Source organism: Clinocottus analis, unplaced genomic scaffold (assembly GCF_023055335.1).
Source record: "Clinocottus analis isolate CAN_PGR_092001 unplaced genomic scaffold, fCliAna1.0.p SCAF_8, whole genome shotgun sequence".
NCBI classification, from domain to species: domain Eukaryota; kingdom Metazoa; phylum Chordata; class Actinopteri; order Perciformes; family Cottidae; genus Clinocottus; species Clinocottus analis.
In genome coordinates, this window is record NW_027176240.1 from 584,324 (window position 1) to 609,446 (window position 25,123).

General features: G+C 44.4%; 2 protein-coding genes across 3 annotated transcripts; one reads left to right on the forward strand and one right to left on the reverse strand.

Annotated features, from left to right (window-relative positions):
• Window positions 1-203: 203 nt before the first annotated feature.
• LOC137779628 (galectin-related protein-like) lies at window positions 204-5,516 on the reverse strand. Of its 2 annotated transcripts, none has more exons than XM_068567695.1 (5): window positions 4,958-5,516; window positions 4,327-4,410; window positions 4,145-4,233; window positions 3,363-3,552; window positions 204-1,706 (listed from the first exon to the last, which is right to left on the reverse strand). In XM_068567695.1, exons 1-5 carry the CDS (start codon window positions 4,988-4,990, stop codon window positions 1,563-1,565), a joined length of 540 nt encoding a protein of 179 aa, XP_068423796.1. In that variant the 5' UTR covers window positions 4,991-5,516; the 3' UTR covers window positions 204-1,562. The 2 variants fall into 2 exon arrangements, with proteins under 2 accessions (XP_068423796.1, XP_068423795.1); XM_068567694.1 differs by having other exon boundaries at window positions 4,327-4,425.
• abch1 (ATP-binding cassette, sub-family H, member 1) lies at window positions 4,281-24,836 on the forward strand. The gene is made up of 23 exons (XM_068567696.1): window positions 4,281-4,470; window positions 6,269-6,393; window positions 6,727-6,786; window positions 8,755-8,948; window positions 9,866-10,025; window positions 10,942-11,096; window positions 11,454-11,561; window positions 13,494-13,587; window positions 13,845-13,919; window positions 14,031-14,112; window positions 14,302-14,391; window positions 14,487-14,583; window positions 15,167-15,335; window positions 16,122-16,222; window positions 16,821-16,891; window positions 17,068-17,117; window positions 17,452-17,508; window positions 17,671-17,741; window positions 17,837-17,925; window positions 19,684-19,787; window positions 20,919-21,078; window positions 21,387-21,491; window positions 21,748-24,836. Exons 2-23 carry the CDS (start codon window positions 6,322-6,324, stop codon window positions 21,852-21,854), a joined length of 2,271 nt encoding a protein of 756 aa, XP_068423797.1. The 5' UTR covers window positions 4,281-4,470; window positions 6,269-6,321; the 3' UTR covers window positions 21,855-24,836.
• Window positions 24,837-25,123: the final 287 nt, after the last annotated feature.

A 25,123-nucleotide genomic window follows, 5' to 3' on the forward strand; every position in this document is an offset into this window, starting at 1 on the left:
TAACATTCAGTTGCACTTTTCTTTTCTTTCTAAGGGGTTAAAGAACAATTAAAAGAGACAAGAATCATTTCCAAGTATCTTCAACAGACCTGCAGGATCATCAGGAGCTTCAGTATCGATCATTATGGAGAGAAAAGAACACACGTGTGTGCTTTGTTGAGGAGAAACACACACACACACACACACACACACACACACACACACACACACACACACACACACACACACACACACACACACACACACACACACACACACACACACACACACACACACACACACACACACACACACACACACACACACACACACACACCCTGGTTGGAGGCTTGTATTGTTCATCTCCGTCTCCCATTGGTTCAAAGCCGAGGAGCAAAAAACTCGAACCAGGGCCGCGGCTAACGTTTATATTTCATTGTTTTCTCGATCAATTGATTAGTTTGTTTTGTCAAATTTCAGAAAAAAACATTTCCCAAATCTGAAAAAGTCTCAAAGACAATATATTTTCCATACAAAACCAGAAAATATGACCATTTAAGCTGATTTCCTTAAAAAAAAACGACCCAAACCGATCATCAAAATGGCCGCCGATCGAACCGTTCGATCGCCGCACGCTTTACAACATTACAGCTAACGATACAAACGGATGCTCACCCGCGAAATAGAAAGAACACAAAAACAACAGTATAAAAAAAACACAAACGAAAACGACACCGACACGTCTCATCGCCTCTCGGACCAGAAAACTGAACTCACTTCCTGTTAGCGGCTCGGTTGCGTGATACTTCCTGCGCATCGCTATGCTACTATAGAAACATGAACACTGGACATTCGATGCACCGCCGGGACCTGAAGGTCGTTGGTTTGACGCCCGCAACGCGTTCTGCTCAAAAGGTGGGGGGAGTTCCTCTGAGAGGAGGATGGGTTGCATATCGGAGGAGTGTTTCACCCAGAGGAGGCTGGACAGGAACAGGAAGTAGAATTACGTCCATCTTCGGGGTGAATGGCGTGCGTGTGACACACACACACACACACACCCCCGTTGTGATGTCATCATATACATGAGACTTTTTAGAGGATAACCGCAACAATAAATACTGAAAGAGTGCAACATTTTCCTTTAAAAAAAAACGGTTTCATCTGATATGAAAAGTCATGTTTCTGGGCTCCGATTTGGATATTAAAAAAAAGGTCCAATCCGTTTATCCAAAAGGTTCCTGGAAGAGTTGCAGAGTTAAAAACATCCAGACTTCCACCGACAAGCACCGCGGTATCCGCTCAAGAGTCAGATGTTTGTTCCTGAGTAAACTGGGTTTCCCAAGCCTGCGTCTTCCTCCACGTCCCTCCAGGAAAAATGAACGCGTTATTAATAATCTGCAGGATCCCTGATCGGACAAAAAACCAGAAGCGACACAGAGAAACACAACAAAAACTCCCCAAAAAAGCATCTTCGATAGAAAAGGGAACGGGAGAGACGGAGCAGGAGGACTTTGACTCGTCATCCAGCTGTTATGCGCCTGCACCATGATGTTGCATGATGGGTCGTTGATGAGGGGGCGTGGCTAACCGAGCTTGGTGATCAGCAGATCTCCTCGTATCTGTATCGTGTCGATGGACGAGAAGGATTTCACTTTGTGGTAAAAGTCAAAGAGCGGGTGTCCGTCCACGAATATGCGGAACCGCTGGTGCTCGCAGTGGATCTCGATCTGCCCGAAAGAAAAGAAGAAGAAAAAAAACACAAATTAATAAATTAGCGTGTAGAGAAGCAACGGCAGCCGTTAGCACCGATGCAGCTGATTAATGCAAGAAAGACTCTGGATTTTCTAAATAAAGGTTAAAACCAGGGGGCGACTTCTCTGGTTGTATAGAAGTCTATGCTTCATGTGTTGAAGCTGCATTCTCTCTCCTGACCACCAGGGGGCGACTCCTCTGGTTGTATAGAAGTCTATGCTTCATGTGTTGAAGCTGCATTCTCTCTCCTGACCACCAGGGGGCGACTCCTCTGGTTGTATAGAAGTCTATGCTTCATGTGTTGAAGCTGCATTCTCTCTCCTGACCACCAGGGGGCGACTCCTCTGGTTGTATAGAAGTCTATGCTTCATGTGTTAAAGCTGCATTCTCTCTCCTGACCACCAGGGGGCGACTCCTCTGGTTGTATAGAAGTCTATGCTTCATGTGTTGAAGCTGCATTCTCTCTCCTGACCACCAGGGGGCGACTCTAGTACTATTTATTTTAAGTAAATAAATAGTGCAGTTTTAAACAATAGATTTTAGTGGGTTAATGATAACGGTTGTAGATTTAAAAACCATTTAACAAAATAAAAAGTGTGACTAAGAGTCTGATTCGATGCTTAATTTCAGCTGCTTTTTTTTAAACGTGTTTTAACTTGTACCAAACAAAAACATGGAGTCAAAAAAACTGTAAGGAAACTTATATCTGTGATCTCACTTCCTGAGAAACCACACGAAGCGTCTGGTGTCAGAGCGACAGCTTTAATCTGCCGCCTCCAGCTGCTCGCGGGGTCGCGACCGCTGAACAATGACACCTCATCACAGCGCTGGCGTTGCGTAACGAGACGCAGGGATCAACGCGACAAAAAATAGGCCAGAGATGGTCGCTGCTGTGTCTTTAAACAATATAATAAACACAGTTGTGTGTCTTTGCGTTGAAGCAGGAGCCGCCGGTTGAAGGCCGCTGAGTTCACGGCATCAGATATTTCCAGTGCGAACGCCGCATGTGTTATTCATGAGCTTTTTCAGAATTATTGGAGCGGACACGATGTCCTCAGGTCTTATGAGAATTACTCATCGTGCTGCTGCCCCACACACACACACACACACACACACACACACACACACACACACAGCTGATGACCCTGATGCAGCGCTAATAGAGGCAGCCGGTGCGCTCAGTACTTTATGGTCTGTTTGACTCTAACAGACCATAATGTACTAAATGAACATCGTGCTGTATAGAAGAAGACTAGAAACTAGAGATTGAGACATAAACTCATGTTTACAATGTTTACTGAGGGAATACATCAAGAGAGAAGTAGAGTCACTTATATAGACTTCTATACAACCAGAGGAGTCGCCCCCTGGTGGTCAGGAGAGAGAATGCAGCTTTAACACATGACGCATAGACTTCTATACAACCAGAGGAGTCACCCCCTGGTGGTCAGGAGAAAGAATGCAGCTTTAACTCATGAAGCATAGACTTCTATACAACCAGAGGAGTCACCCCCTGGTGGTCAGGAGAAAGAATGCAGCTTTAACTCATGAAGCATAGACTTCTATACAACCAGAGGAGTCGCCCCCTGGTGGTCAGAAGACACAATGCGTGTGAATAAGAGAGTCGTTACCCTGAACGGCTGGTCGGGGATGAAGGGGAAGTAAGCCGTTGACGCCTCCTCGCCGGTCCACTTCCCGTTGACGCGAGCGCTGCGCAGGAACTGGCGGTCGGCGAAGCGGGCGGTGAGTTTCAGCGCCACATCGTGCGGCGTCGTGCCCGCCTTCTCCGAGTCTCGGCCGCAGGTCAGGCTCACGTCCAGGCTGAAAGAGGGGAGGGGGGGGGGGGGAGGGCGACACAAGAGGAGGTCAGACAGGCAGCATATGAGGTCGGGCTCTAATCTGGGATCAGTCAAATGCAGAATTCTGCTGCCGCTGCGTAAGAGCAAACACATTGTGTGTTAATTATGCATAATCCCTGCTGCTGCAGTTTCACCCCCTGAAGCTGCTGCCTCCTTTGTGCAAGTAATAACAATAATAACAACACTTTACTAAGTGGGCATCATGCTGCATTCAGGGCCACTTGAACGTTGCCAGCAGCTTCTGAACATGATGAGGTCATCGAGGACGTTTCATCCAAAAGTCTGACAGCAAGTTTCCATGAAAGGCTGAAGGGAGGGAGGACACACCCAGAACAAGTTCCATTTTAACCCCCATTCACGTCCCCTCCCTGCTGGTTTCAGGGGGAACGCCCTGTCTCTGCATACGTAAGGAGCCAGCATGTCTGCCCACGCAGTGCGTGTGCAAGTCGGACTAGAAGCGCAACAAGCGTATCTCTTTCGAAGCATGTCGAACATGCGGAGAGATGGATTTGATAAAGTGCGGGGTCATGCATTGTTTAGTGGAGTTATCTCACCTGTCTGGCTCCAGGTCCACGATGCCCATCACGAGGATCTTCTTCCCGGGCCGCATGCCGCTCCGGATGCGCCCGCTGAACGGAACCGTCTGCGCCAAAGCGAGAGAGAGAGAGACGTGTTCCGTTACGGCGACGCGTCAAACACGATATAGTGTGTGTTTTTCAGACAGTTCTTTGCATACCAGCTGGTGAGATATGTCCTCCTTGTCGGGTGAGATGAGGCCGGGGTTCCCCAGCGAGTCGTTCAGGTGGTCATCCTCCACGTTCTTCATCACCGGGGGCTAAAACAAACGCAGCGACCACAACAACAAAAAACACGCAAACAGGTAAATGTGGGGCGTGAAAGTGGGTCGATGTGAGGTGAAACCGCGCGAGGCAGCGGGCCTGTTTATTGATATTTATTGCGCTGGTGTGTGGCCTCGCGGTGCAGCAGACTGTCATGTTTTCAAGGATCCTGTCGCGAGCCTTGTGGGTGAACATTCTTCCCGATAAACTACACATTTTACGCATTTTTTGTCTTTTTTTTGCACCTGGTTGAGCGGCCTAGGAGAGCACACACACACACACACACACACACACACACACACACACACCGATACATTTCACCTCCAACATATTGGATTCCCCTCAATGTGAAAGAGGAGAGTCGCCTCTCGGCTGTGAAAACGCGCTGCGCGCGGCGCTTGGATTAAAAGACAGACGCCCCGCGGTGCGCTGAATACATCCAACCCGGCGCCACGCGCGCGGGGAGGGGGGTTAATAAACACCGACACGCGTACGACGCGCGTGAAAAAGCGCCGCAACAATACTCACCACTGCGTCCTTTCCCGCTGTCTGCACCGCCATCTTGAGCAGAAGAGCGCAGGATGCTGCTGTCGGCGCAGAGAGGCAGCAGCCGGGGAGGAGAGCGTGGAGGGTCCGCGTCGTGGCACAGACTCAGGATAGTCCTCTCTCTCTCTCTCTCTCTCTCTCTCTCTCTCTCTCTCTCTCTCTCTCTCTCTCTCTCTCCCTCCCTCCCTCTCTGGGTGGAAATGGGTGGATATCTGCTGACGTGTGCTGGTATAATAATGACGGACCAGAAGGCGTTAATCCCCGTCTGTTGGAGCTAATCAGACCCAATCTGCGCTCTTTGGACTCCGTTTCGTTCGGATTATAATTCACGGGAACACAGATCCATTGTTTGATACAGTGATATTGGATAAAGCGTCATGGCACGCTGCTCTCGCGTGTCCTGGAATGAGGTTAAATGTGACGCCACTCAATACTCAAAACCCTGTGAGGCACGAAGAGCTATAAATAGATCCACTTCTGATCGGTTTGATTGCTTTTCATTGAATGAAATGCAAAGCACGATCTGATTTAGCACAACTAACACCTCCCCTTCCTTGTCTTTTTTATCACATCTCTCTCTCTCTCTCTCTCTCTCTCTCTCTCTCTCTCTCTCTCTCTCTCTCTCTCTCTCTCTCTCTCTCTCTCTCTCTCTCTTGTATAAATATTTAATGCTGTGTGTCTGTGTGTGTGTCCTGGTGCTTGCTGCCCCCCTGTGGACATGTAAAGTCATTACAAGCTGAATCAGAGTCCCAGATGGTCGATGCATCAAATCAATTTTTTTTATTTCTGGGATTTAATACATTGAATTACATAACTTAGTCAGATTATGAGATATTTTTTATTTGTGTGTATAAATATATATATATATATATTTATATATAGATATATTGATATATATATTTTATAAGAATATTTTTATTAGTGTATATATACAAAAATATTTTTTATTTTTTTAATGTATAGATATCATATATATCATTATTTTATGTATATATATTTTGATTAGTTTGCCATTTCAACAGATATCACTTAGTATATATATATATATATATATATATATATATATATATATATATATATATATATATATATATATATATATATATATATATATATTGTCCTCCTAACTATAAAGTCTGTTTAAATTCTTCCTCAGCGGTTTCAGGCTCGTCTGGCTCCGCTCTGGTTTCCTGCTGCCATCTGGTGGCGTTTTGCAGGAACTACACCAAAAATCTCAAACCGTGTCCCGAACACATTTCCCTCCTTAACTTGTTCATAAATCTTCTCTCGCAGAGTTCTGGCAGGAGAATAAACGTCACCCACACCTGGATGAAGCGGCCTGACGCATGTTCTGCCCCTCAGAGAGGGAGGGGAGGAGAAATGCCGCAGAACGAGCCCCGTGGCCGCGGACGCGTCAGGTGAGAGAGGCTGAGAGAGGTGACGCAACCGCCAGGCTGCTCAATCAATCACATCCGGGTAACTGGTGTCATCTCATTGAAAGAAACAATACGAATACAATTAATTTCATGAAAGAAAAACCGGATGCACAATCTCGTCACCAGCATCCTCAGCTCCTATAGGTTAGGTCACGTGGTCTCTACATAGTTACTGTTGAATCATACAAGTGAGCGTCTCTCTCTCTCTCTCTCTCTCTCTCTCTCTCTCTCTCTCTCTCTCTCTCTCTCTCTCTCTCTCTCTCTCTCTCTCTCTCCTATCTCCCTCCCTCCCACCCTCCCCGTGCTGCTATGGAGGCTGCCGGTCTGGATGCTGCGTCGTGTGGTCCTGCAGACGGCACCGAGATGGAGGAGCGGGTGAGATGCTGCTGGGTCATTCAGGATGCGCGTTTATGCAACAACAACAACAACATACGAAAAAATATATATATATATATATATAAAAAAAAACGTTCTTGAAACGAGACCGAGGCCTTTTATAGTCGCTGCTGCAGCAAGATGCTCTGCAAGATACACACACGCGCACATACGCACACACATACACGCACACGCAGCGATGCATGTCATGTTTTTTTGGCGCGACGTGCAGCAAGACAATCAGTGTGAAGCGATGGAGGGAGGGTGAGTCTGATCGTTTAAGAAACAGGAGAGGAGAGGAAGGGGAAGGGGGAGGGAGGGTTGCGCCGCGCGTTACCGCGTGCGCCGCCGCGGCAGCGCGCACAGCAGCGCAGAAGCGAAAGTGCAGCAGCTGGTCGGTTAGAGGAGGATGTGAGCTACTGGGGGAGGCTTATACAGAGAGGGACGGAGGCCATTCTTCAGCTGTGTGTGTGTGTGTGTGTGTGTGTGTGTGTGTGTGTGTGTGTGTGTGTGTGTGTGTGTCTCGCGCTGCTGAATCCAGAGACTTTGGAGCGCGCGCCCGTCGAGCCCGTGTGGTTCCGGTAGAGCAGTGACGCAACTTGGCAACAACTTGGCAACAACTTGGCAGGTGAAGAGGTATTGTTACTAAGAGAGAGAGAGAGAGAGAGAGAGAGACAGAGAGAGAGAGAGAGAGAGAGAGAGAGAGAGAGAGAGAGAGAGAGAGAGAGAGAGAGAGAGAGATGTGTTCTTTCCTTCTTTGACTTCATGAAGTGAATCTGACAACTTGTGAAGCAGAATCATCAATTATGGGATGTGTGTGTGTGTGTGTGTGTGTGTGTGTGTGTGTGTGTGTGTGTGCAGGTGTGTGTGTGTGTGTGTGTGTGTGTGTGTGTGTGTGTGTGTGTGTGTGTCTGTGCAGGTGTGTGTGTGTGTGTGTGTGTGTACTAAGAACAGCATCCTGCAGCTGGTGACAAGAACCAGTTCTTCTGCTCTTCATTAGTGGGCGGAGATGTTTGTGTCATGTATGTTTCTGGAGATTTCTTCAGTCAGTGGACTTATCAGCTGCTCTTCATCAGCTCCTCTTCATCAGCTGCTCTTCATTTGTCATTGTGTTTATGTTCCCGTCTGTCTGGTGAGTGTTTGCTTAGATTCATGCTTTCATCTATAAATCTGTATTCTGCAGTCTGTGTGTTTCCTATTGACGCTCAACCTCCAGCGGGAGACCAGTCTCTGTGTGTGTGTGTGTGTGTGTGTGTGTGTGTGTGTGTGTGTGTTGCAGATGTAGGCTACGGTGCCAAAGGTGAAGCCGAACAAACGCGACTAACTCAAACTCTTTAATCTGCCGGCTGGAAAACGAGAGATGCTGATTCTGAGATGGATTAAAGGGAAGGAGAGTTAGAGCTGGAAAAGAAGGCTGTTAGAGATTACTGAGGGGGGAAAGGATTGTGTTCACGACCCAAATACTTTGTCTGCTGCTGCTCCGCAAGACGCAAAGAAACCAGCAGAGAGCTGTGGATGCGTCCTGCGCTCTGGCCTTTAATAAGCCGCGATAGCTCCTCCAGATTCTCGCAGTAAACGATCGTTTTTTGAGCCACCGGATGGAGCGACACACTCCTGCAGAGCCACTCAGTCACGAGGATGAATGTTATTTATGCTTCATGGTTCCTCATCCAAACATGTGCAGCGCAAAGCTGCAACTTCCTCTCTGAGGTGTTTGCTGATGCGTTTGCCATCAAATTTACCAGCTGAAAATGTTCATTCATCGTCACTGCAGGACGAGGAGAACGCGCAGTGTGTCGATATGCGATAACACACACAACACAACACCTGGAGGGTCTTCAACGTCCTGAGAGCTCTGTGCAGGCGCCTCTCCTCACCACTATCTCTGATCTTTGGCTTTCATCAGACCTTCTAACGTCTGTTTGGCAGAAAGAAAACATCATCTGTCGTCCTGTTCTCTCCCGGCAGAAAGAGGACAACATGAAGGTCGACGTGGAGACGCCTCCTCCTCCTCCTTCTCCTCCTCCTTCTCATCCTCTTCCTCCTCCTCCTCCGACCATCGGACCGGAGGCCGCCGCCATCCGGTGCCGAGACGTGTGCCGGTCGTACGGCAAGCTGAAGGTGCTGAGCGGCCTCAACCTGACGGTGCCGCAGGGACACATGTGAGTGGAGCGCTGCCATGTTAGAGCCCCCACATGTAGTCGTGTGAACCCGAATGAGTTCTAATACTGCTGATCATGTGTATTGATTTGTAACCGTGAGCATCGAGCGTGATCTGAGCGTGCAACGCAGGCAGGATTTCACGAAATAGCCGTCGCTGACTCGTTGAAACGGTCTGCTTCAGCGCCTTAACAGCAGCCCACGCGCTGATAAGACGCCTCTTTGTGAAGATAATGACCTAAATAATCAGAATATGTAAGAATGATCACTGTGACACAAAGTTTTGGGAGTTAGGAATGAGTTTCAGTCAAAAAACGGTTAAAAAATGTAACCTTTATGCCTGGATATGATCGGACTGTTGCATGCTGGGTATTCATTCACGCATAAATTACAAAGGATTACTATTACAGTGGACGAAAGAAGCAGCGGGAAGTAGAGAGCAGAAGAAACACATGTCAGTAAAAGCTAACGACACACACCTTTTAGTACATATACATATGTAATATTAATAATATATCTTCTTCATCCTCCGCTTCCTTTGAGGAAACACAGAGGAGGAACTCGTTGAGCTGCTTCCACGTGTGACGTCTCAACGGAAGTTGAAGTTGCACTTTTCATTCCTCATTGACATCGATTATGTTTTATGGTTGAGCAGTTTGTACGTTTGTTTCTCATCAATGGTTTCGTTGTTTGATCAAAAATGACAGAAAATGGAGATAAATGTCTCCTGAAGCTCAAGGTGACGTCATAAAACCTCATTTTACTGTCACAGGAGGGAAGAAATTAGAAAGATATTCACCTCAAAGAAGCTGGAATCAGATCATTTGGGCTTTTTTCTTCTTCTTTAAATATAATGGAAACAGCTCATCGATGTCTTCTTCCTCTTCTTCCTCTTCCTCTCTCTGACGCTGCGTTGCAGTTACGGGCTGTTGGGGCCCAGCGGCTGTGGGAAGACCACGCTGCTGAAATGCATTGTGGGAACTCTGAAGATCTCGCGGGGTCACATCTGCGTGTTGGGGAAGCCGCCCGCGTACCCGGGACACGGCGTGCCGGGGAAGATGGTCGGCTACATGCCGCAGGTACACGCCACGCCTTCATGTTTATGTTCACAATGAAACAACAATGCTTTTTTAAACTTTTTTATTTTACTTGGAAAACATTTTTAATTATTATTATGAGAATTTTCATATATATAAAAAATATAAAATATATTTTTAATTATTATTAGAATTGTCATATATATATATATATATATATATATATATATATATATATATATATATATATATATATATATATATATATATAGATATATAGATATATATATAGATATAGATATAGATATATATCTATATATATTATTAGTATTATTATTATCAGAATTAGAATAGGTGAAAATGTTTACCAAATAAGCTAAAAATTGTTTCATTTAAAAAAAAGAAAATAATAAATTGTTAAGGAAAATACAAAATATTAATTAAAAAATATGTTTTGGGGAAAATACTACATAGACAAATAATATAATTAAAAATAATAATAAATTGCTTTAAAAAAATTGAAAATAAATAAATATACATAAAAAAAATAATATTACAAAATAAAATACATTAAAGCCATGAATTGTTTTCCATTTAGTGGCACTTAGTCCGTCACTCAGCTCCACATCTGAGTGCTCAGGTCTTCAGTGTGTCTCAATACTGTCACACACACACACACACACACACACACACACACACACACACACACACACACACACACACACACACACACACACACAAACAACTCGGCCTCCAGGTGTCGGGTTACAACGCAGAGAATTCCTCATAATCTATAAAACACAGAGATGAAATACATAATCTATAAAACACAGAGATGAAATACATAATCTATAAAACACAGAGATGAAATACATAATCTATAAAACACAGAGATGAAATACATAATCTATGACATGTGACGCGTTCCTCCCTCCTGTGTCGCGTCCCTGTGCGTCAGGAGCTGGCGCTGTACAGCGAGTTCACCATCAGCGACACGCTGACCTTCTTCGGCCGCGTGCACGGGCTGACGGCCAAGGAGACGCGGGCGCGCATGCACTTCCTGCTGGACTTCCTGGACCTGCCGCAGAAGCGCAGCCTGGTGCGCAACCTCAGGTACGACCTGAGCCTGACAGGTTCTGCTCGTTTGAGGTTTTTATTTCCTAAAAGGACACATGACGGACCTGCTGCCGCCGCCGAGCGCTCGCTGTGAACAGGAAGTGTGTTTTTCTTTCTGATCATGTGACTTCAGCGGTTCAAACCTCTCTCTGGGTCACATGACATCACATTCCTGGTCTGGAAACAACAGCGCGTGCGGCGCGCGTCCTCGCCGCTCGGTTCAAGCTGGCTTTAGGGTTTAAGAGCAGTGGTGTGCGGGGCAGACTCTCGGGACGCTCCCTCTCTGTCTGCTTCCTCCCTCTCTCCTCGGTGACCTTTGACCCTCGTCGTTTCCTCTCTCTCTCTCCGTCGTAGCGGCGGTCAGAAGCGGCGGGTGTCTCTGGGCGCGGCGCTGCTGCAGAACCCGGAGCTGCTCATCCTGGACGAGCCGACCGTGGGAGTGGACCCCGTCCTGCGGGCCAAGTATGCAAACACACCCGCAGTGAATATCTAGATGAGCTTCTCTTTCTCTTTTTGGGCCGTCGGCCAAAACGCACGACTTCCTCAGAGAAGTAGAGCGCGAGGTCGTCCGAGGTTTGTTTACTGTCGGCGTGCAGCGAAAAGTTACACAATGACGTGCAGCTGCAAACAAATAGTCAACATGGTTTTACTGTCATACGCACAGATAACAGAGTTATGCCAGACGATGAAAAGTTATGTTGCCTGGTGCTGAAAACACAGAATGACAATACACTTAAGGTAAATAAAATATATATGTATATATATGTATACATATATATGTATGTATGTATGTATATATATATATATATATATATATATATATATATATATATATATATATATGTATGTATATATGTATGTATGTATGTATGTATATATATATATATATATATATATATATATATATATATATATATATATATATATATAGTGGTATGACAAAGTTTGGGCACTCCTGATCATTTTCAAGTTTTTCCTTTATGTATCATTGGTTGTTCAGAACAGCAATTTCAATTAAATATTTCATATAGCAGACAAACAGTGATATTTACGAAATGAAATGAAGTTTGTAGGATTTACTGAAAGTGTGCAATAATTACTTAAACAAAAGTAGGCAGGTGCATAAATTTGGGCACCCCAGCAGAAAATTTACATCAATATTTAGTAGATCCTCCTTTTGCAGAAATGACCGCCTCCAAACGCTTCCTACAGCTTCAATGAGGGTCTGGATTCTGGTTGAAGGTGTTTTTGATGATTCTTCTTCACAAAACATCTCCAGTCCAGTCAGGTTTGATGGTTTCTGAGCTTGGACAGCCTGCTTTAAAACACCACAGGTTTTCAGTGATGTTCAGGTCTGAGATGGCCGTTCCACAACGTCGTACTTGTTCCTCTGCATGAACACTCAGGTAGAATGTGAGCAGTGTTCAGGGTCGTTGTCTTGTTGAAGTCTCCAACTTCAACTTTGTTGCTGATTCTTGAACATTGTTCGCAACAATCTGCTGATACCGACTGGAATCCATGTGACCGTCACCTTCAGCAGGAGGCCAGTAGCTGCAGCGGCCACACAGCCTGATGCACCACATGTTGCTGTGGGCAGCAGGTGTTCCTCCTGGAACGCTGTGTTCTTCTCCCGCCGTGCATACCGCCCCTGGTTACATCCAAATAACTCACATTTAGTTTCATCAGGCCACAGCAGCTTATTCCAAAGTGAAGCTGGCTTGTTCAAATGTGCTTTAGCGTACCTGAAGCGACTCTTTTTGTGGCCTTGGCGCAGAAAAGGCTTCTGCTGCGTGACTCTCCCGTCCAGCATCTCCTGGTGCAAAGACACTGACTAGCCTTCACTAGAACTGTGCCTGTGCTCTTTCATTTCCTCTCTACGTTCCTCACAGAGGAGACTGACAGCTGAGATCTCTGCGCTGGCTTTGTGTATCCTCTAAACCGTGATGTGAACCATCTTTGTTTTCAGGTCATGTGACAGTTGTTGTGAGGCTGCAGGGAGGATGCAAAGAGGAGAACAACTCACCTGTGTCTGGAGGTCAAGGGTCAATGAGCTGAACAAACACATGTTGTGTTCCAATAATTAGTGCTGAAGGTATTTAAATCAATAAAACAACAAGGGTGCCCAAATTTATGCACCTGCCTACTTTTGTTTAAGTAATTATTGCACACTTTCTGTAAATCCTATAAACTTCATTTCACTTCTTAAATATCACTGTTTGTCTGCTATATGATGGAATGTAGTTAATTGCAATTGCTATATATATATATATATATATATATATATATATATATATATATATATATATATATATATATATATATATATACTATGTGTAAACATCATCCATGTTCTGGCTCGTGCGTGACGTCCTCTCTCTTCCTCCTCGTCTCCAGGATCTGGCAGCACCTGGTGGACATCGTGAAGACGGGGAAAGTGTCCGTCATCATCACCACGCACTACATCGAGGAGGCCAGGCAGGCCAACGTGGTGAGAGGACACACACACACACACACACACACACACACACACACACACACACAGAATCCCGTCATTGTTTCTCAGTAATCTACTTTAAATATTAAGTCGATAAAACCTTCACATGTGACTTTGTGCTGTGGATTATTACATATTTTTAAAGGTATGGTTTGCTTTCCCCTGGGAGCATATACATCCTTATTAACTGTTAATAAGGATGGAGATAAATTATTATGGTTTTTGAACTTTAATGCTGCTGCTCCCTGCAGGTGGGCCTCATGCGGAGCGGCCGTCTGCTGGCTGAAGGAGCTCCAGACGCCGTCATGAAGCAGCACAACGCCACGGTGAGGCCTGAGGAGAAAACAACAAAATACAAACAAAAGTAAAAGTTAGAAAAGAACAAAGGAGCCCTAAAAGAGAGAAGCCATTTTAAATCAGAAGACCTTCCTCCTCAGACCCTGGAGCACGCCTTCCTGCAGCTGTGCCAGTCGTGGGACCGGCAGGGTTCCCAGCAGGGCTCCGGCCCCCAGCAGGGCTCTGGCCCCCAGCAGGGCTCTGGCCCCCAGCAGGGCTCCGGCCCCCAGCAGGGCTCCGGCCCCCAGCAGGGCTCCGGCCCCCTGCAGGGCTCTGGCCCCCAGCAGGGCTCCGGCCCCCAGCAGGGCTCCGGCCCCCTGCAGGGCTCCGGGCCCCTGCAGGGCTCCGGGCCCCAGCAGGGCTCCGGCCCGCCGCTGGAGAGCAGCCAGTCCTTCGAGAGCGGCCGGGACGAGAGCCGGCCCATCCTGCTGGCGGTGGAGCCGGACGCTCCCACGTACTCAGGTGACGGGGCTGAAAGAAGGCGGGAGGCGTCGCTGTAAACGTTCCGGCGCGTTCCTCGTCCGTCACTGAACGCGTTCTCTGTGTTCCTCCGGCAGCGGACTGGAAGGTGCGAGCCCGGCACGTTCTGCCCAAGTGGAGGAACATCGCCGCCCTGATGATCAAGACGTTGGTGCGGATGAAGAGAATGCCGGGGTGCGTTTTTCCTTTGAGGAGGAGATTTAAATGTGTACGTTTTGTTCAGAGGAGATCCAGGAAGTTGCATTTTGTTGTCTTGTCCTTAAAACTCCAAAAATATTCAGTTCACCAAGATGCAACAATATAAAATCCTCTCTCTAGAGGAGCTACAAACACTTGATTTTATTACATTATTGCAACAAAATAAACGGCCCTTTCCGACGATGACGAAAGCTTTGAAAGCGTTGAAGCTTTCACTCCTTTTTTCATCCCTCCATCATGACAAATTCCCCCCGTTTTACACATGAAGCCAGTATTAAAGACATGAACCTACACAGAATATCATGCAGTCATATATCATGTAAAGGTCACATTTCCATGACACTGATGACTACAGAATTTGACCTTTGACCTCTTCACGCTGCTGCAGGGCCAATCCCGAATGTCTCTTCAAAAATGGCGTCCTTTCACTGTTGTCATGTTGCTTTAAAAGGAAATATTACACTAATACAAGACCAACAACAACTTCCTCTCAGAATGGGTTTTCTATTCTTGTTTACCCATAATGCAACGTTACATGAGGTCATGGTGCGCCCCACAGCTCGCTGTGCTTCCAGTTCCTGCTGCCGGTCATCCAGGTGTCTCTGATCTGCTTGTGCATCGGAGGAGAGCCCAACGGGGTCCAGGTGGCCGTGGTGAACAACGAGACCTCCCCTTCTGCCTACAGCCAATCGCTGCTCTCCTTCCTGGACAACGCCAGCGTGCAACAGGTACACACGACCCCAAACAGGAAGTGGGGGTTTTAAGTCTGGAGGAAGGAAGTGGCTGCTTTCAGGTTTCTCTTCCTCAAGTGAAATACATGGTTTGGTACATAAGAAAATTTAAAGAGCATTTAAATAGCCCCAATGGGTCCAGCGGCCCCAATGGACCCAACGGATCCAATGGCCCCAATGGCCCCAATGGGTCCAATGGCCCCAATGGACCCAACGGACCCAATAGCCCCAATGGGTCCAATGGACCCAACGGACCCAACGGACCAAATGGCTCCAATGGACCCAATGGCCCCAATGGGTCCAATGGCCCCAATGGACCCAACGGACCCAATAGCCCCAATGGGTCCAATGGACCCAACGGACCCAACGGACCAAATGGCTCCAATGGACCCAATGGCCCCAATGGGTTAAATGGGTTAAATGGGTCAAATGGGTCCAATGGGTCCAACGGCCCCAATGGCTTCAATGGACCCAACGGACCCAATAGCCCCAACGGACCCAATGGGTCCAAATAGCCCCAATAGGTCCATTGAGGCTATTTGGCCCCAGTGAGTCCTCGCCTGAATGTTCTCTGTAAGGCGGTTTCCAAAAGGTTAAAGCAGAGTTTCACTTCTGCAGAGCAAATAGACTTTTTATTTCCTCGTTTCTCTCTAACGTTCCGTATTAAAAACACACGCGTGTGCAGCTGCTGAACAACAAACCATCTGGAGCAACGTCTTGAGCGTTCATATTAACACAATAAAATATGCTGTTTCCTAATGTTTACATGCTTTACACACACAGGTGGCCTTATCCCACGCGGAGGCGTTCGATGGGATCCATAACGGAGAGTACTGGGGCGTCGTCGGCTTCGGACAGAACTTCTCCAGCTACCTGACCAAAAGGTGGGCGGAGTCAGCTCTTAATAACTTAATAACTTAATAACTCATTACTAATAACCTCCACGCTTGTAGGGTGGATGTGTCATATCATTTAGTTGTTGTTTAGTTGTTGAGGACTTGTCCTCTAGCGCCACCGTGAGGCTCACGTTGGTCTGTTTGGAGTAAACTTTTAGTTTTGTGTGTGTGTGTGTGTGTGTGTGTGTGTGTGTGTGTGTGTGTGTGTGTGTGTTATAAGTTTAAGTGTGTGTCTGAATGTAGTTACAGCTTCTTTTTCTCTAAAGTCAGAACATGTATTGATATTAATGTCTCTTTGTGTTGCAACATTGTGTTTAATATTTGCTGAGTGAGTGTGTGTCTGCATCATAACGTGCAGTGTGTGTCTGCAGGATGGTGTGTGTCTGCATCATAACACACAGTGTGTGTCTGCAGGATGGTGTGTGTCTGCATCATAACACACAGTGTGTGTCTGCAGGATGGTGTGTGTCTGCATCATGACTCACAGTGTGTGTCTGCAGGATGGTGTGTGTCTGCATCATAACACACAGTGTGTGTCTGCAGGATGGTGTGTGTCTGCATCATAACACACAGTGTGTGTCTGCAGGATGGTGCAGCGGCAGGTCTCCAGAGAGGTGGTGGACGGAGGATCAGTGCACGTCTGGCTGGACCTCACAAGTATGGCTGTTCTCAGTCTGTTGTGGTTTTTTGCAGAAGTGGATTGAACATTTGTGTATGCACTAAAATATTCATTTATAAAAACACACAACCTCAACAGGAACAAAGCAGCCAGAGATCATGTCCTGTGACTCTGACGAGCAGAAGTTGTTCATTTTTGTGTGTTTTTTGTTTAGATCGACAAATTGCGTTTATGCTGCAGAAGAAGTTACACGAGGCCTTTCAGGTACGAATACACAATATGAATATGAATATGAATATATATATATATATATATATATTTATATATATATATATATATTTATATATATATATATATATATATATATATAAATATATATATATATATATATATATATATATATATATATATATAAATATATATATACTATTTTTTTTACTTAAAATTGCAAAAAAAATATATATTTATATTATATTTTTTTACTTTTGTAATTTTAGTTATCTGATTTGTTTTATCTGATTGTATTTGTTCTGTATTAATAAAGTTTTATTTTAAGTTGTATTTATTGTTTCTTGTTAACACTTCATTCTCTTTTCAGTCTTTTGTGGAGAATAAAATGGGCAGTTTGTCGTACCTGGTTGCGCTGCCGATAAAGGTAAAATAATAACAACAGCTCATAAAGGCATAAAACCTGTTTGTGTTACAACTTTTAAAGACACACAAACACGTCGATGACAGTACATAAAGTAATAACAGTGAATACATTCATATTCAGCTTGAACTGTGTCATAAAAGTGAATTTAAATCTTTGCGTCAGTTCGAGGAACCGATCTACGGCAGCAGCGACACCGACTTCACCACGTTTGTGACCCCGGGAGCCGTCCTCAGGTCAGCCGAGCAGCGCTTTATGAATGAACCAGCAACCTCTCAGAGACCAGACGTTTAACTCCCTGCTCTTCCTCCCTGCCCTCCTCTTCCTCCAGCATCACCTTCTACCTGGCCGTGGGGCTCACTGCGCTGTCCTTCGTCCTGGAGAGGAAGGAGGGGCTTCTGGACCGCTGCTGGGTCGCAGGTGAGGGTCAAAGTCAAAGATGAGATTCAAACTTTATTGTCAATGTGCACATTCACATGCACATTCTACATGCAAAAAACAGTAAAAGTGCAGAGTAAGAAGCAGAATATAACATGTAATGTAAAGTGTAAACATTGTACAAATGTTGGACACAAAAAAATACTTTTTTTTATTAATAATTATGACAGCCATCATTTTTAGTGTCATATAATTATGATTTTTTTTTTGGCAACATTTTTTTTTCCAAAAAAAGTCGACACCAAAAAAATCATTTATGATTATAACAACAAAAAATAAGTGACAAAAAAAATCAACAACAAAAAAAAAGTTGCCAAAAAAAAAAGTACATCTATATATAATTATGAGAACAAAAAAGTATGACAAAAATTTTTTTTACAAAATTTGTTTGGACAAAAACAAATGTATTAATAATTATGACAGCCATAGTTTTTGTGTCATATAATTAGGATTTTTTTTTGTCAACATTTTTTTTTTCTTTTCGACTTATTTTGCTCAAAAAAGAAAAGAAAAGTCGACAAAAAAAAAAGTCGACACAAACAAAAAAATTCATGATTGAACACCAAAAAAATAAGTATGACAAAAAAAAATCAAAAAAATATATATATAATTATGACAACAAAAAAAGTACGACAGAAAAAAAAGTTGACAAAATTTTTAAAAATAAGTTTAAATCTTGAGATAGTAAGTGTGCATACGCTGCTCGTCTTCACATGTCTTCATCCGCTCGCCGGTCTAACATGCTAACTATGCAAGCTAACTGTTGACGTGTTAGCTCAACAGGTATTAGCATTGCTGTAATGTAGCTGCTGCTGTGTTTCTCAAAGGGGCGACTGCACACTGCCCTTGAGACAAGGAGTGATGTCATCACAGCGCCGCTAACGCTAACGCAGTGTGTTGTAAAGTAACGCACATATTGTAACATATTGCACGGAGTCGTCCTCTGTTGTATAGAAAAATAAATAAATAATTATGACAACGAAAAAGTATGACAAAAAAATTGACAAAAAATCTTTTATTAATAATTAAGACAGCCATATTTTTTTGTGTTATATAATTATGATTTTTTTTGTCAACATTTTTTTGTTGTCGACTTTTTTTTTTTGCTAAAAAGAAAAGTTGACAAAAAAAAGTCGACACAAAAAATGTATTTATGATTATAAGAACAAAAACTAAGTATGACAAAAAAAAAGTAGACAAAAAAATAACAATAAAAAAAATTGACAAAAAAATTGACAAAAAAACAAATTATGGCAGCCATAATCTTGTGTCATATAATTATGATTCAACTTTTTTTTTTCTTGTCAACTAAAAAAAAAAAACAGAATTATGACAACCAACAAAAAAGTATGACCAAAAAAAACAGTTTTGGCCACAAAACATCCACATAATTTGGTGAAAAAGCTCCAGATTAATACATAAATACTGTATACAATTAGATTGTAGTATATATTTATGAATATCTGCATCAGTTTATTCCCTTTCAAACAAAGACGTGTTCCTTTTTGTCCTTAAAATGTCACTTAATTCTTTTAAAATGCACATTATGCACGTGTGTAATGTGAGCTGTGGCCACTAGGGGGAGGGAGACGATCAGAGCAGAATGTGAGGACCAGAGTTTTGTTTGTGTTTATTGCTTATTGTGATTATTTCCCAGCTTTAAAAGACGTGATATTAAACTATTAAAACGAGACTTATCTCACAACAATATAAATATAAATACTGTATCATCTGCTGCAGGCGTGAGCTCTCTGGAGACGATGCTGGCTCACCTCTTCTCCCAGCTGCTGGTCATCAGCGTTCAGATCGTGCTGCTGCTGCTCTTCATCCTGCTCGTCTTCAAGGTACGAAGCCTCTTCGGATGAGACCGAACTTTATTGACAATAACAGCCGGACGACACGCGATCAATAGAAGAAGAAGTAGAAAAGAAAAACAACCGAAAAAGCTTTAATAACTTTTGTTCTCGGCATTGAAAACGTAACATTAAGTGACTACAACTCCCATGAGCCTCTGCTCACACGCGCTTACATCAGCGTTTTATCTTCCTGCAGGATTATGATGATAATGATAAAATTAATGATAATAATAACTCAATCTAACCGCCACACAGAGCTGCTCCTGCTGTTCTTGATGTGCAGAGGAGAGGGAAGGGGGCGTGGCCTTCCTGCAGAGGTCACGGGGTCAAGGTCACCGAGAGTGCTCAGTGTGTGTGTGTGTGTGTGTTGAGTCCATGCAGGGACATGGTTTTTATGGGCATGTGTGTGCTTGAACCTTCGTGTGTGTGTGTGTGTGTGTGTGTGTGTGTGTGTGTCATAAATCACTTCCTGCACTCGCCGTCTCCAGGGTTCGCTGTGCAATCGCCACGACAACGGCCCTTGATTGCTGTGGCAACCGAGCGGTGAACCGTCTATTCCTGCTCGTTGTCAGGGAGACGGATAGTGTCTTAACACACACACACACACACACACACACACACACACACACACACACACACACAGAGTTTCCTCACCTTGACTCTTTCTTGTGTTTTTATTACATTTTCTGTCTTTTGTAGTTTATTGTTGTGTTTTCGAAGAACAGTTCAGTCTCTCTCTCTCTCTCTCTCTCTCTCTCTCTCTCTCTCTCTCTCTCTCTCTCTCTCTCTCTCTCTCTCTCTCTCTCTCTCATGTTCTTTAAAATGAATTTTCACTGACAGTCATTTTTTAAAAAGCAATAAATTCGAAGCAGCAAAAACAGAGAAATCCTCTCTTTGCATTGTGTGCATGTTCTCTTCCTCGCCGTGCGCCTACACTACCCACAATGCAACTTGACATTCAGTGTTTGTTAAGCCAGGAAGCTTTAAGCTTATTGCACTGTGTTTAAATATGTTATTCTATGTCTACTGCAGCTGTGAAAACAGCCTTTTATCTCTCTCTCCCTCTCTCCCTCCTTCTCCCCCTCCCCCCCCCCTTCCCCCTCGACCCCCCCCCCCCAGCTGCCTAATGAGGGCTCCCTGGCGCTGGTCGTGGTCCTCATCGTGCTTCAGGGCATCACCGGCATCTCCTTCGGCCTCGTCATCTCGGCCGCCATCGACGACGAGCAGAGCGCCAACCAGGCCGCCCTGGGGATGTTCTACCCCAACCTCATCCTCTGTGGTGTGTGTGTGTGTGTGTGTGTGTGTGTGTGTGTGTGTGTGTGTGTGTGTGTGTGTGTGTGTGTGTGTGTGTGTGTGTGTGTGTGTGTCCCTCTGAGAGTTATGAACAAATCTTTAGTCGACAAGGTTCAAAGTATTTTTTGAGCTCGGGGTCCGTTCAGTACTTCCTGTGGGACTTTCTACCGTGTCACATGATCTTCATGAGGTTCTTTAGAGAACAAATAGTTAGTTTACAGGCTTCATGAGGTTCTTTAGAGAACATTTAGTTGGATCCTGTACTTCATCTTGAGTCCTCTCTCCTTCCTCTAGGAATCATCTGGCCGGTGGAGTGCATCCCGTATCCTCTGCGCTACGTTAGCATGGCGCTGCCTCAGACCTACGCGGCTGAAGCGCTGCGCTGCATCATGTACAGAGGTACTTATGGAACCTTTGCTTTTATTTTTAATCATAAGTTCATGTCGTGCATCAACACATCAAAGCCAGTTCCTTTTCTATTTTAATGAGGCTTTTTCTGTCATAAAACTAAATGCACGGCGTTGATTCGTGAGCGTTTAGAGATTTAGAGGCTCGGAGGCAGGCTAGCTGTTCCACCCCGTTTCCAGCCGTGATGCTAAGCTAAGCTAACGTGTCCACCTTTGGAGTGACCGTAAAGCTGCGTCTCCCCCGGCAGGTTGGGGTCTCTCTCGGATGATGGTGTGGCGAGGCTTCGCCGTCACGCTGGGCTGGAACTCCTTCTTCCTCGTCCTGGCCACGGTCATCTTGAAGCTGAGGACGTGACGAGCCGGAGCCGGAGCCGGAGCCGGAGCCGGCGGTCGGAGCCCGGCAAACATCCACCCCACCGTGTCTGTGGATGAGTTGCAAAGCAAACCGTTGCTTTCGGCCGAACCCGAGTGAAATAAACAAAATGATGCACGTAGAAAGTACAGAAGCCCGGAGACGTGCGCGCACAGAGAGCGCGTGTTCGATGCCTCGCGGCCGACGAGGATTCACTGCTTTTGTTTTCTTTGTGCAGCTTGTTGGAACTTTTTCGCCCTCAGAGTTGAACTCAGAGCGGCGAGTTTTCACTTGTTCGCCCTCTCAAAGCCAACGCAGAGACTACAACAAACGATGGAGGACGAACGTCTCGTCCACACGGTGTGTTTTCATTTGTTCTCTTTATTATACTTTTGCTCCGTAGAGAAGTTTTTATTTAAATGTGAAAATGAGTCCGAGCACAAATCATGTTTTTGTCTACAAGAAAATGTGAAATCCGTTTGCTTCACGAGCAAAAATGAAGAGATGTCATGTGAACCCGACGACATAACGGGAAACAGGAAGTGGAGGGGCGGGGAGACAGGAAGTGGTCACACACTCTGAGCTCGACTCGACGTCGTGGCGTCGGCTCCGTGGACGCAAAGTCCAGTAGTGAGGACTAACAATGAAATGTAGAAAGACGCGCACACGCCAGGAAATAAAGGTGCTAACGAGAACCATGCAGTGTTCTGTGGCTTGTCCTCATTGGAGAACCCGTTTAAAGAGCTCCTTTTCAGCCGGTTCCACTAGAACCAAACATCAGGATTTATACCCCAAGAGCCATTTGTGAGCGGTTCCAACCAGAACCACGTTACCAGGTTGTATAGAGAATCTCTGGCATAATGGTTCCACCCAGAACCTATATGAAGGGTTCTACAGAGAGATCTTCTAAGGTTTCCTTCATAGGGTTTGATCTAGAAACCACCCAGAGGTTCTCCAGAGAACCCTTTTGTATTCCAATAGTTTTTTCCTAGAACCCTGAATGGCCGAGCTGATGTGGTGCGGACCGGTTTATGGGCGTTCTCGTTTCTGGGTAGAACCTCGGCCCTTCAGCAGGAACCCGTTGGGAACCCTTTTCCAAGAGCGTAGTTGTGGAACCAGAAGGAACCAAACAAGTCAAAAAGGAACATTAAGTAAGGAACAAGGCCACATTAAATCTATCGTTAGGGAACTTTGACTTTATCATATTGTTGTTGTTTTTAAACACAAGAATATCATTTTGTTTTTAAAACAAAAGCTTTAGGCCCGTTTGTAGATTATATATAATCTAGTCTAATAGTCTACAGATAAATATTCAAATAAACATAAAACATGTTAAAATAATTGGTGGTAGAATTATAATATTTATCTCTAAATCAATGAGCTCTCTGACGTTCTGCCTTCGAGGGAATACTTCCACATTTCGGAAAATACGCACACAAGTTTCAATGCCACCCTCGCAGCAGTTAGCTTAGCTTAGCATAAGGAACGAGGGGGAAACGGCTAGCCTGGTTGTTTTCAAGCTCAAGGAACGGGAATCTGTGTGTTTCCCAAAGCACACATGTTGTGCCAATAATCTTAAAGCTTTAGAAACGTTTACATTCGTCTGGACGCATTAACATATCATTAATATCATAAATAAGACGTTTCATACACTCGTACCAGCGAGTGAGTCGGTTCAACACTCATACTGAAGGGCTCATGTTTCCATCAGCGGCACAAATAAAGACTCTATCTGACTCCTGATTGGTCGGATTACGTCGAGGTCTGATGTGAAGTTGTGAGAGTGAAACTGTTCACCGGGGTTCTTGTCGCACACGTTGAGGGATGTTGTGTTTCTTGTATTGTAGCCAAACTGTGAGGATGTTTCCTGCGTATAGATGTTTATTTTCATACTTCAACCCCGTCAAATAATAAACACACCTCTTATGAAGCGAGTTTACGATCCCAACGCTTACGTAAGAGGACATGGACTTTATTTGGTCATTTTGTTTTTAAATTGGTGATTAAATTGTCACGTGGTGATTTCTTTTTGTTCGAATATGCTTAAAATTCTGTACCATAATGTGAAAAGAAAAACTTCCTGTATAAAAGATTTTAAATATTTACAAGAACTGCAATTATACAGTATTTAAAAATAAATCTAATTAAATAAGTTCTTATTATTCTTGAGTTTGAAGAAGGCGGGACGTCAATATATTTATGTGCACCAATCAGACTGTGAAATTATTATTAATTCATGCTGTTCTCAAACACTGTGGACATGAAAGTAACTCACGTTTTGTTTCTATATATAACATAAATAAATGACTTTCATACACATGACTTCACTTAAAGGGGCAGCGCGTGGGATGTGGGGACATCTAGTGGTGAGGTTGAGGATTGCAACCAGCTGAACTGGCCCTTTAAGTGACGCCATTTTACCCCAACATATTGCACGAGGTCTCTCTGCAGGTGTAGGTGAAGATCGTGGTTTTTGGATAAAGATAAGTGTGTTTATCTCAAGGGGGCGTGGCATGTTGAAAAGTGGGCGTGTCTAACCTGCGAGGCCTCTCAGACGTTGACTCGTTTGTTGTGTAACGTCTGCACTTAATCAACGCAACGTCCGTGTCATTATTCTGTGTTTATTCTGAGAGAATAAACACGGTTCACCAGCTTTGTCTCGTTTGTTTTGCGTTTGCAGATTTTATACTCGACACTCAAAAGCACAAAATCCCCCACAATCCCCGTGGGTTGTTTCAGAAACACCCTCAGGCCACGGACGACCGGTTTACTCAATGACATCATGCTCGCTCGCATCCCTCGTGTTGCCTCACCACACTGAACTGTGTGTGTGTGTGTGTGTGTGTGTGTGTGTGTGTGTGTGCTTTGTTATTTTTACCTGTTTTCTTGGGTAACAGTTTGTGCTCGTTGCCGGTGTTGTGTGTTAACTGAACGCACTACGAGGAAGCGTATTTGAAGGTATTTGTTTTGTCTGTGAATTTTTGTTTGTGTGTGTATTTGTGTGTTTGTGTCTTTGCTCTGGATTACGAATATAGTTAAATTAAAATAAATAAGAAAAAAAATATTTTAAAAATCTAATATTGTCATTCATTCGTCGTCGTAAAATTAATGAGGAATTCATCTCCTGAATATTTTAATTAAAGTAATCAGAATTGTTTATGTTGACACTTTTTTATTTAAACTTCTAATTGAAAGCCCCAAAATTTTAGAAAACACACAAAAAATGACAAAATGTAAAACTTAATCAAATAATATATGATAAATTAATTGGA